The sequence below is a fragment of the Coffea arabica genome, chromosome 7c, assembly GCF_036785885.1.
Source record: "Coffea arabica cultivar ET-39 chromosome 7c, Coffea Arabica ET-39 HiFi, whole genome shotgun sequence".
NCBI lineage: Eukaryota > Viridiplantae > Streptophyta > Magnoliopsida > Gentianales > Rubiaceae > Coffea > Coffea arabica.
Window position 1 is genome coordinate 19,382,998 of NC_092322.1, and position 12,352 is coordinate 19,395,349.

General features: G+C 44.3%; 1 protein-coding gene across 1 annotated transcript; it reads left to right on the forward strand.

Annotated features, from left to right (window-relative positions):
- Positions 1–5,994: 5,994 nt before the first annotated feature.
- Positions 5,995–11,921, forward strand: LOC140010582 (uncharacterized). The gene is made up of 3 exons (XM_072057878.1): positions 5,995–6,269; positions 6,599–11,120; positions 11,376–11,921. The coding sequence occupies exons 1-3, from the start codon at positions 5,995–5,997 to the stop codon at positions 11,919–11,921; spliced, it is 5,343 nt and encodes a 1,780-aa protein (XP_071913979.1).
- Positions 11,922–12,352: the final 431 nt, after the last annotated feature.

Sequence of the window (12,352 nt, forward strand, 5' to 3'; positions counted from 1 at the left end):
CCATTGACACTCTATCAACTATGAAATTATAATATCTGTAGATCATCGCTTATCTTCAGTCCCGTTCCTCCGATCATCCCCATATATCAGGCCCAAACTCCAAAGATAACAGTAGAGGTAATACTCGAGTATACGGATAAACAGTGGGATAAACAATAAATGGTCCCCATGGTTCATCAATCTCCTCAACCAAGCCCTTGCTGGCTCAATTCGATCAACTAGCCAATGCAGTTTGGGATCCCAAGCACTCAATATATCGATGAGATAACATTTTCAACCAACTTTCAAGTCATACACATGTATATCAGTTCACTTGTAAATAGGATAACAAGAGCTCAAACAAAGTTAGATTGGGTATGATAAAGTACATACTCGCCTTTTCATTTGCAGTTCAAGATATATAGCAGTATTAATCAACTAGGCACATTGAACATCATTCAAGCAAAATTAGGTCAAGTGCAATAAAGTACATACTCGCCTATTATAATAACAAGTCAGGATATCTAACAATTTTATGCAACAAGTCACATTTCGATCAATAAGTCACATGGTCCTAACATGCAATTGGAACACTCACCAATTAATCCCTATCTTTCCACTTCAAATCCTGATTCTTTCTCTTGGTCATTCTTGAGTCCTGTGGTCATATCATACATCAAAATCCTAGCCACTTAAAACCAATATAAATGAGTAAGTTTCACTTAGCAAGCGCAGCAATTTGCAGGTTTAGCCCCAATTAACTTCCAAAAGTACAAAGTTTTCTTGGTCAAATAAAATGGCAAAACCACGTGTAGGCTAAAACAATGTTCCAAGGATCATATGGAGTACAAACATATCAATTATAATTAAGACGTTCGGAGAAAACGGGACAAGATTTTCTAGGTGTAAAACTGGAAATTTCAAGCAAGAAAACATTTTGGAGAAAACTCATTTTCCTCCTCTTGGTTTTGACTCGGACCAAGATACAAGTAAAGATCAAAGTCTTGGCAAGTATCTTGAGCAAAGTATGTCCAAATTATCATACAAATTCTAGCAATAAAGCCGCAATTTCTCCATTGCCCTCTAGGCTAACCCAAGCAAAATGTCCTACAAACATATCTCTTTCTCTCAAATCAATTGGAAAAACACGTATATGCTAAGATCAACCCAGTAAGTGATGTAGTGAGTAAAACTACTCAGGTATAGGATTTTGAAGAAAACCGGAGACCTAAGTCATTCCTTCTCTTAGTTTAAAGTAGGAAGTTTTCTCGTAAGAAAATAGTTTGTAAATGAGTGTCTACTAAAACTCTTTGTTTCTAAATCAAATTAAACATCATTCAAGTTGAACCTATATGTAAGATCAAGGTCCTATCGGTCTTATCAGGTGCCTTGAGCAAAAGTATGGCAAAATCACCATAAAAATCACTAATATTTTCACATAAAAGTATATATCAAACTCACCATAATATTTTCCGATCAAAGCTACTAAGTTTGTCATAGAATATACCTAATCCTTCTTATTTATCATATAAAGAGGCATATACCATGATTCTTAACAAATAAATTCACCAAAATCCACATATAAAGCTTGTAAACTAATGATCGAACTAAACACATAAAGCTGAATATTTTCTAGCAACAAACTATCAAGAAAACTACTTACAAACAACTAGAATCCTCCGTAAAATTCCTCCCTTTTAGCTCATATCATCCATACATCAACTATACTCAAGTATAAGAAAAGAAAACTAGGTTTTCTAGTAATTTTTACCTCCTTCCACACAAGACTAAGGTTGGAAATGATACAAGAAGTTCTTCCTCCAAGAACTCCTCCAAACTTCCTTCCAACTTGCTTCAAAGATTGATGGCATGAAGTGTAGTTTCCTTCTTTGGTTTCTTACTAATTTGGACAAGAAATCAAGGTTAGAAATTGAGTTTTTTTGTCCCTCTTTCCTCTCTCAAAATTTTGTCCATGGCTATCCAAAAGAAGAAGAAATGTGAATGAAATGGAAGCTTGGGTTGGATAAGAAGAAATGTTAGTCTTGGTCAAAGTTGGCTTGATGCTTGACAAGTGGCGCAAGAAGGGCAAATGCCTATCTATTTGTCTCTTGATTTGTCTCTAACCACCAAGATATTTAGTGCTCCTCCAATTAACTCTTAACATCTCTTGTCACATAATCCCTTTTGCATAAAACTTCCTCTTATCCTCTGCATTTATGGCATACAACTTTCTAGTTGGTCACACAAGTATAATGTATTATGAAACTAAAATGCAACAAGTTAAATAAAGCAATAGGAGAAAATTCATGACTCAACCAGTAAATCAACCAATATTTTAAGGCAAGTAAGTTAAACTAACAAAAATATAGAAAACGAATTTAAGGATCCTCACAGAAAAAATTAATCAAATTCCTTTATAAAAACCCTAACCCTATAAGCAATTTAGTTCAACATAATTAGGAAATTGAAACCGTGAATTCAAAGAGTTGCTACAAGGATAAGTAAAAGAATAAGAAAATTTCTCAGTTACTTGTTCCAGTTTTCTCCTTTTGCGCTCCTTGTTTTTCTCCGTTTGATCTTGAGCTTTCGAGAATAAACTATGAAAAGAAATTAAAACTAAGTTAGACTAATGCTTTCCACCCTAAAAATGTCTAAGATAGCCCCTATTTATAGTGTTTTTAAAGTAGTATCTCAAATGGAGTAGGATTCCACTTATTGGAGTTAAAAAATGGTGTCAAACTCTAGTTAAACTCTGACGCCAGAGTTAGGTTCTAAAAAGCACTGGTGAGAAGACCAACATCAACACTAGTGCAAGTTATGACTGATTCGCGGATAGATCGCTTAGGATCAGCACACAGATCAATTTCAATGCCAAAAATTTCTATTAATTGTGTCGAATTAGCTCTTACTTAAAACAAGAAAGTTGTAAGTCTTTGAATGTTTGCAATGCCACAAGAATTATGTCATTTGGAGGTTTGGATGCTAAGATATGCCCAAAATACAAAGAACTGGTCAGAAGAGCATTGCCACAAAACTATACTTTAGTAATTTGGACTTTTGACTATAAAAATGTGAGAACTAGACTTTAATGTCTAATAAGAAATGTAAAAGATTCTCTTAGCTTCAAAATGAATCAAAAATCATCTCAATCCGTTCTTGGTAGCTCTGAGCTCTTGATCTATTAGAACAATATAAGAGTAAAATTATGTAGTTTTTATTCAAATTAAGCACAAATAAGAGAGTTAACTAGCAATTTATGCATTTAGATATACTACAAATTATTCCCTATCAATTGTCTTCATTTTAGTAAAGGATAATAGTCCTAAATTTGATACCTTACACAATGACATCACTTGGGCTTTGGAATTGGTGATCAAGCGTTTGCTGGAAATTTATGTGATGTCCTAGTCATTTGGGTGAGGGACTTTTGATTAAAAAATAAAAGTTTAATGGTAAAAACTAAAAATCTTAGACAATTGAAGGGCTATTAAGCAAATAAAATAAAATAGGAAACATATATGTAGTGAGATTTGTAATAGAATTATTATTTACATCACCAATTCTTTCCTTAATCCAATTTCTTCTTCTTCTTCTTCTCCAATTTTTCCAAGAATCATTTTTCTTCTTCTTTGGTTTCTTTTCAGGTGCGAGCTTAGCAAAATCGGATCAAGTGGCTGATGGAAAAATTGGAGACCTTGTTTTGATGACTAATCAAAGTAAACTTCTTGTTATTTTAAGTTTTATGCACTAGATATGTTAAAAGTTAAATTGGGCATGATGAAGTTATCGGTTATTTCTTTTTGAGTGGTGACAGTTAGTAATTTGAGGTTTATTGTGTTGATTTATGCGCCTTTGATTGGTTTGATGTTGAGATAGAAGTTTGGGTTTGTTGTTGTTAATTCTACTTAGAAATTTTGCTTAAGAGAATGTTGGAAATGGGTTGGATTGTGGTTGGAAAAGTTTGGATTAAAGTAAAAGAGCAAAGATGTACTTTTGGGCATTGGTTAACACACAGGCCCAACCAACACCGTCCCTTAGGCCATGTGGGTTTTAAAAATTGGGTTTAGTCAAGTGTGAGCTCTTATTGTGTTCTAGCTTTTACTTATTTATAGGAAATATTATGTAACCAACACTCAAATAATAAAAGAAAATAACTTAAGCTATTTTCCAAACGCATGCAAATGGGAAATACGTGGCCACTTCCGCAATTAAATAGAGACTACTGAAATGCCACACAAATCAAAAAGAACAAAACACCAATTTAGTCGTGTCAATTTAGTCCCTCAACTATTTTTGTAAAGCTAAAATAGTCCTTGAACTTTATTAGGAGCTAATTTAGTCCCTTAACTATTTTACTTAAGCTAAAATAGTCCCTCACCTATATTTACAAGGGCAATTTAGTCCTTATTTGCTAATCCACCACATTTATTAACTTTTTGCACCAACAACTAAGGGAAAAAGAAAAAATCTAGCAATATTTCTTTCTAAAAGAATAGAACAAACTAATTTTTATCAAGAAATCAGCAATGAAATTGAATTTTATGGAAAGCAAAACAATTGAACTTTTTTCAACTTTATTTCTTAAAAGGGTAACATATTGTTAGCACATATTTTTCTGCTTATTACGTACTTCTGCTATTTTATTTTCCCCTTATTTTTCCATTTAACAGGATTGAATTGGATCCATGTGAAATTTTTTAGCCATCGTCCTCCATTTTTTTCTCCATAAGAAGCTCTTGGCTCTCTATGTGATTCAATTTTGTTGCCAATTTTCTCATAGATATCTATTTTTCTATTGTTTTAATAAGGGCAATGACTAAATTTCATATTTTGAACCTAATTGTGAGTGCAAAAAGTTAATAAATTAGGTGAATGAGCCACATAAGGACCAAACTGGGCACATACACATATGTGAGGGACTATTTCAGATTAAACAAAATAGTTGAGGGAATAAATTTGTTCATAATAAAGTTTAAGGACTGTTTTGACTTTGTAAAAATAGTTAAAGGCACTAAACTAGCTCATAATACAGTTTGGGGACTATTTTGCTTTGACTTTAGCAAAATAGTTTTGGAAGTAAATTGGTGTTTTGCTCAATCAAAAACTACCTAAAAGTAATAAACAAAAGTTCCCAGGACAGGGCATTGGAACCTGGAATCTAACATGATGTTGGAATCGAAGTTGCATTAATCTCTTATGTGGTCTGAATTATAGTACAATTAAATTCAAACTATGACAAGGTCATCTCCTCAAAGTTTCTCAAAATCACAATACTTGAACTGTCCATCATTCATAGCATATGTTGGATCAAGTGGCAATCGATCAACAATACAAGAATTCACAATACCATTAACTAATGTTGGGAATGAAGTGTCAGTTTATTTCACAAAAATTGTTGCCGCTGGATGGATTTAAAGTTAGTGCAACACCCGATACATTACTTTTCAGACAGAAGCACGAAAAGAAAAACTACAAATTACCAATAGAAGGTCCTGCAATTCTGAACAATTTGGTGGTTTTTGGTCATCTAAGGTAAATATGTAGTTCGAAGTCCAATTGTTGCAACGCCCCTAACAGTAGGAACATTTCCAGGACAGAATTATTAGTTGCTGTAGTGGGGAAAATCCACGCGTGACACGTGTCAGCTCGGCAGACTACACGCATCAGGTCGGCGATAGAGACCCCGCAGCTCGCACGCGCCAGCTCGGCATGAGGGAGCCAGTTCGGCCGTGTCAGTTGCTCCCTGTGGTGGGCCTGGTGGGCCTGGTGGGCCGCCGCCTCCGAACATTTAGGAGCCGTCACGCAAAACCCTAAGAAGACTCCGAACCCTAAGGGGACTTGGACTCCCATAAGGAAACTATTACCCGTTCAAGCCTATAAATACATCGTTATAAGACAACACAAGGTACGCCATCTACAGTACTATCTACTGTTGTTTTACTCTTGAGCTCTATTAATTTGACCGTCGGAGCTATTCCGGGGACTCTAGTCCTACCGTCTTTTCTTCTTCTTCGCATGGACCCCTGCTCGGTCACCCATATCCGCCCGACAGCTGACGACCAGCTCGGCTCGCTTACAGCTCAGCTCGGACATGGTATTGGCAGTCGCATCAATTGGCGCCGTCTGTGGGAACACGTAATTCTTCTTTTGCGAATCATGCCAAGGACGAGGTCTCAGAGGAACACTGGTGGATCTAAGGGAACGAGGGAAGCAGCTCCCAAAACCCCACGCAGGGTCCGACTCCTGGAGAGGAGGGCTTGGGGCTCTCGTGGATCCCGCCTGAGCGATTGGTTCAGACGGTGGCAGAAAACCTACCAACTTTTGAGGCCATTATGAACTACCTTAAGGGGCAGACAGGAGGTTATCCCGGCCAGGGGCCAAAGAGCCAAGGAGATGGGCTGTCCGAATCTAGGACGGGGAGCCCTAGTCCTCGGTCCAAACGGGTGCGCCAGGAGCTCACACGTGACCAGATCGACGTCATGGAACCTTCTCACAAGCACTCCAGAACCGAGCACCCGGAGCCCTACCGGAGGTGTTCCAAGAAAGAACTCTCACCACGGAAAAAGCAGCTCTAGGTACAGGACGAGCTGGACCTGCTTTTAGACCCAGAGGCTGACAGGTACATCGCTTCCCCTTTTGTGCCTGATATCGAGGACTACCCGTTACCTGCGAAGTTCAAGATACCAAGCATGAAGTCTTACGATGCGACCACGGATCCGGAGGATCATTTGTTCGCCTTCATGACCCAAATGCGCCTGCAAACTGCCGCAGATGCGATCAGGTGCAAGACCTTTCCAATGTTTCTGGAGGGAAAGGCGCGTCAATGGTTCCAGGGGATTCACCCCAGGTCCATCCGGTCTTTTGCCCAGCTCTCTCGGCTGTTCGCGGCCCAGTTCGTTTCATCGCGAGCCTTCTCTAAGAGCACTGCACATCTGATGACTATCCAGCAGAAGTCGGAGGAGTTCTTGCGCGAATACATGGTGCGTTTTAATAATGAGTCCCTTCAGGTTCGAGACCGCGATGACAAGGTGGCCATGGCCGCTTTCATCAATGGGTTGCGCAAACAGAAGCTCTATACCGAGCTTGTGGAAAGACCTCCCAAGTCAGTTCGGGAAATGTTGGATCGAGCTCATGAGAAGGCCAACGCGGAGGAGGCCAACCGCCTGAAGAGTGCGCTGGAAAGACTGAGGGATGACAAGCGCAGAAGGGCCGTTGATCAGATGGATGCGCGGGCTAGCCAGGAAAGGAAGAACACGTACGACCGCCTCTCCAGGAGCCGTCCGATGGGGGGAGATAAATCTTGGATTACCCTCACCGCACCTCGAGCTCGGGTTCTCGCGTTGATGGAACAGGAAGGGCTCTCCCGACCTCCCCGACCTTTGGTTGGGGACAAGAGCAGACGGGACCAGGGTTTGTACTGCGCATATCACCGAGATGTGGGGCATGATACGGAGTACTGCCGTCACCTCAAGAAAGACATCGAGAAGCTGATCAAACGAGGCCACCTCGAGCAGTTCATACGAGATGAACGCACTGACCAGCAACGGGGAAGGCCCAAGCCAGAGCGCCCGAGCTATTACCGAGACCGACCTCAAGGGCCTCGCGGCCGAACTCCCGAGCAGGAAGCTCAGAACCTGGCTGGAGTGATTAATACTATCGCCGGAGGACCTATAGGAGGGGATAGCCATACAGCTCGGCGGCACAATCGCCCTCCTCCCACGGGGGAGAGCTCGAGCAAGCGGTTGAAAATGTATGAGGAAATCATCTATGGACCTGAGGACGCAGTTCCTCTGGCCTCTAATAATCATGAAGCCATTGTGATAGAGGTCATCACCTGTAACTACAAGGTGAAAAAAATATACATAGACAATGGAAGTGCCATAGACGTGCTGTATTACAAGACTTTTAAGGAGCTACAGCTGGAGGATGGACAGCTCGTCCCAGTTCGAACTCCGTTGATCGGTTTTGCAGGCCCTCCCGTGAGGCCGGAGGGAATGATAACCCTCATGGTCACGGTGGGGGTATCCCCGAAGTGCCGAACGGTTCCGGTAAACTTTGCGGTGGTAAAAGAGCCCTCGTCATACAATATGATTCTGGGGTGGCCTACCCTGAATGTCCTCCGAGCTGTTTGTTCCACTTTGCACCTCAGTATGAAGTTTCCTACTCCTGCGGGGGTGGTTGAGGTGTTCGGAGACCCAGAGGTGGCTAGGGCATGTTACATTGCCACCCTCAAGGGCAAGAAGAAATTAGTAGCTCAAACAGTTTGTTTAGAGCCCTGGGAACCCATGGAGAAAGGGGAAAGATTGGAGACCGACGAGGGGTTGGTCGAACTGCCCGTCCACCCCGACCAACCTGAACGCACGGTGAAGGTCGGCACCTGCCTAGACGAGTTGACCAGAAGTTCTTTAGAATCTCTCTTGGAAGAATATGCTGAGATTTTTGCTTCGAGTGCTGATGACATATCAGGGATCCCCACCGAGCTGGCAGCCCACAGGCTACACGTGGATCCCAACGTCCAACTTGTGAAGCAGAAAAAGAGGAACTTTGCTCCTGAGAGAAAGAAGGTCGTCAAAAGCGAGGTGAGTAAGCTGTTAGAGGCTAAGATCGTAAAGGAAGTCTACTACCCGACTTGGCTAGCTAACCCAGTGCTGGTCAAGAAGGAGGAAAGAGCTTGGAGGATGTGTGTGGACTTCACAGACTTAAATAAGGCCTGCCCAAAGGACTGCTACCCACTCCCGCGGATTGACCAGCTCGTGGACTCAACATCTGGATATGAGATTTTCTGTTTCTTGGACGCCTTCAAAGGGTACCATCAGATAGCTCTGGATGAGGAGGATCAAAAGAAGACCTCGTTCATCACCGAAGAGGGCACCTACTGTTACGTCACCATGCCATTCGGGCTGAAAAACGCGAGCGCGACCTACCAGAGGCTGGTGAATAAGTTGTTCAAAAACCAGATCGGCCGAAACATGGAGGTCTATGTGGACGACATGTTAGTAAAGATCCGAACCCAGGAGCAGTTCATTGCTGACCTGAGAGAAATTTTTGATGTTCTTCGGAGCTCACGAATGCGACTAAACCCAAAAAAGTGCATCTTTGGTATCAGGTCGGGAAAATTCCTGGGGTACATGATTTTCAAGGAGGGGGTGAGAGCTAACCCAGACAAAATCAAGGCGATCATGGATATGGCTCCACCTCGGAATATTAAGGAGGTACAACGCCTGACTGGGAGGATGGCAGCTCTGAACAGATTCTTGTCCAAATCGGCAGTACGAGGATCTCCTTTCTTCAAAGCCCTGAGAGGAGGTCGGCAGTTCGAATGGAGCTCGGAGTGCCAGAAAGCATTCGATGAGCTGAAAACCCACCTCGCTCGGTTGCCGACCCTGACCTCTCCTGAGTCAGGGGAAACCCTGTTCATCTACTTAGCTGCGGGGGAGGGGGCCATTAGCGCGGTGTTGGTGCGAGAGGAAAACAAAGCCCAGAAGCCCATATATTATGTCAGTCGCGCCCTACAGAGGGTCGAAACAAGGTACTCGGCGGTAGAACGATATGTTTTAGCATTAATACATGCAGCTCGGAAGCTTAGGACATACTTTCAAGCTCATCCCGTGGTGGTGGTGACGGACCAGCCCGTGAAGCAGATCCTTTCCAAACCCGAGTCCTCGGGTCGAATGGTGAAGTGGGCTGTGGAGTTGTCGGAGTACGATCTCGGATACCAGCCGAGGGCAGCCATCAAAGCCCAAGCCTTGGCAGACTTCATAGCGGATGGCGTCTCTTTTGGGTCGTCCGAAACAAAGGTCAACCAGGATAGAGAAACGGGTAAGGCCAGGAAGGACGGAGAAATTGCTAAGGATGCGCACACCGGACAAGCAGCATTACAGGCCCCAAAAACTACCAAAACCGCCCAGACCCGAGAGGCAGCCGAGATCCTACAGACTGGAGACACTGCTGAGGTCGCCCAGGCTAGCCAGGTAGCGGAGGTCGAACAGTCCGAAGAAGCAACTGAGGCCCAGCAGGCCAAAGAAGCTGCCGAGGACGGGCAGGCCAAAGAAGCAGCTAACGCCGAGCAGACCCAAGAAACTGCCAAGGTCGGACAGACCAGGGAGGCAGCTGAGGTCGGAAGGGCCGTAGATGCTGCCGAGACCACGCATTCTGGAAAAGCAGTCAAGGCCGAACTGGCCAAAGAGACTGCCCAGACCGGGAAGGCTACAGAGGCCGCGGGACGAGTAGATCCCACCTGGACGTTGTACGTGGACGGCGCGTCAAGTAAGGAAGGATGTGGTGCAGGGCTCCTCCTAATTAGCCCTACTGGGGAAGAGCTGCCCTACGCACTGAGGTTCGATTTTAGAGCCTCTAACAATGAGTCCGAGTACGAGGCTCTGATTGCAGGGATGGAGATGGCCCGGAAGTTAGGGGTTAGATCGATAAAAGTCTACAGCGATTCGCAGCTGATAGTGAACCAAGTATGGGGGAGCTACGAGGTCAAAGAGGGACCACTAAGAAAGTACGTCGCTAAGACACGTGAACTGAAGGGCCAGTTCGAGCAGTTCGCGCTTGAGCAGATTCCGCGGAGCCAAAACAGGAGAGCTGATGCCCTGTCCAAGCTGGCCTCTACCTCGGGTGGCATCTTAGGTCGAGAAATATTGGTGGAGGTCGTCAGAAGTCGGGCATATGAACAAATAAGCGCCGCAGTTATTCAGGTGGTGAGCTCTTGGATGGATCCCATCGTTCGATATCTGGCTCATGGAGAGCTTCCACCGAGCAGGACCGAGGCCCGCAAAATCCTCCTCAAATCACAGAAGTACGTACTCACACGGGGAGTACTATATAGGAAATCTTACTTGCAGCCATGGTTAAAGTGTTTAACGCCTGAAGAGGGGAGCTATATCTTGCGCGAGCTGCATAAGGGCATCTGTGGCAATCACATCGGGCCAAGGATGCTGGCCAAGAAGGGAATGTTATCTGGATACTATTGGCCCACCATCTTTAGGGACTCGGCCGAGCTAGTAGCCAGGTGTAAGTCCTGTCAGCTACACGCTCCAATGCATCATACCCCAACTCAGGAGATGATTCCTCTCCATAACCCGTGGCCGTTCTTCCAATGGGGGATGACCTGCTGGAGCCATTTCCCCGAGCTCCCGGTGGCTATGAATACTTGGTGGTGGCAATTGATTTACTTCACCAAGTGGGTGGAGGCCGAGCCCCTCAATATAATTACTAGCAGGTCGATCCAGAAGTTCCTTTGAAAAAGCATAGTCTGCCGATTTGGCATACCGCGGGCCCTCGTCTCGGACAACGGTTGACAGTTCGCGGACAATTCCCTCCAAGAATGGTGCACCGAGTTCGGCATTCAGCAGCATTTCACTTTAGTGGGGCATCCCCAACCCAATGGACAGGTCGAGAATGTTAACGGGACCATCCTGCACGGCCTGAAGACAAGAATAGAGTCTGCCCGAACTGGTTGGCTGGACGAGCTGCCCACCATATTATGGGCTTACCGGACTACACCTCGGACGGCTACCCAGGAAACCCCGTTTGTCCTAACATATGGAGCTGAAGCAGTGATCCCTGCAAAAATCGGAATGCCTTCAGGAAGGGTGCAGCACTTCGTGGCCCAGAGCAACGAGGAGGAAATGCGGCTCAACCTAGACCTGCTCAAGCATCGAAGGGAGGAAGCAAGAATAAGGATGGCTAAGTATAAAGGACAGGTCGCACGCTACTACAATGCCAAAGTAAGGCACCTCTCCTTCAAACCAGGGGACCTGGTATTACGCAAGAACTCCGTTAGCCGAGCTGTGGGCACGGGCAAGTTAGACCCTAATTGGGAGGGTCCCTACGTGGTAAGAGAAGCTGACCGAGTTGGGTACTGTAAACTGGCTCATCTCAATGGAGACGAAGTCCCGCGCACCTGGCACAATTCAAACCTAAGGCTTTTTCGTTAGAGCTCGACTCAGCGTGACTGGATAAGTTAGAAGACTTTTAGAAAATAGCTGAAGAGGTCAGCTCGGTAACTACTTGCTCGGTGCTTGGGCTCATTTGAATGTATTCGAGATTCTAAGAGAAAATAAAAGGAATTTTGCTAAGTGTTGAATGAAAAGACATTTATTTCATTTCAAAAGGAGAGGCATGTACATAAGGGGGGCCATACAAAAACGAGCTGGCCAGCTCGGTTCCTAGCCTAGGCCCTATCTATGTTAAAAGGCCACCTAATTTTCCCCCTGCTGCTCCTGCTCGGGCTCAGGGGAGGTCGTAGGCAGGTTGGGGTCAGCAATCAGGACAGACAGGTCGCGCCCGTGCACATAGCCCTCCACGAGCCTATCGATCTGGTGGACGGCTTGGGGGTCGTATTTAGGCCACCTGCCCAGGTCTAATC

Bases quoted from the DNA above. Each gene is read 5' to 3' on its own strand.
- LOC140010582 (XM_072057878.1), top strand. From the start codon at position 5,995: ATGGACCCCTGCTCGGTCACCCATATCCGCCCGACAGCTGACGACCAG. The intron at 6,270-6,598 runs GTTCAGACGGTG...AGAGGCTGACAG, and splicing joins GGATCCCGCCTGAGCGATTG to GTACATCGCTTCCCCTTTTG. The intron at 11,121-11,375 runs GTGGCTATGAAT...CCCAATGGACAG, and splicing joins GCCATTTCCCCGAGCTCCCG to GTCGAGAATGTTAACGGGAC.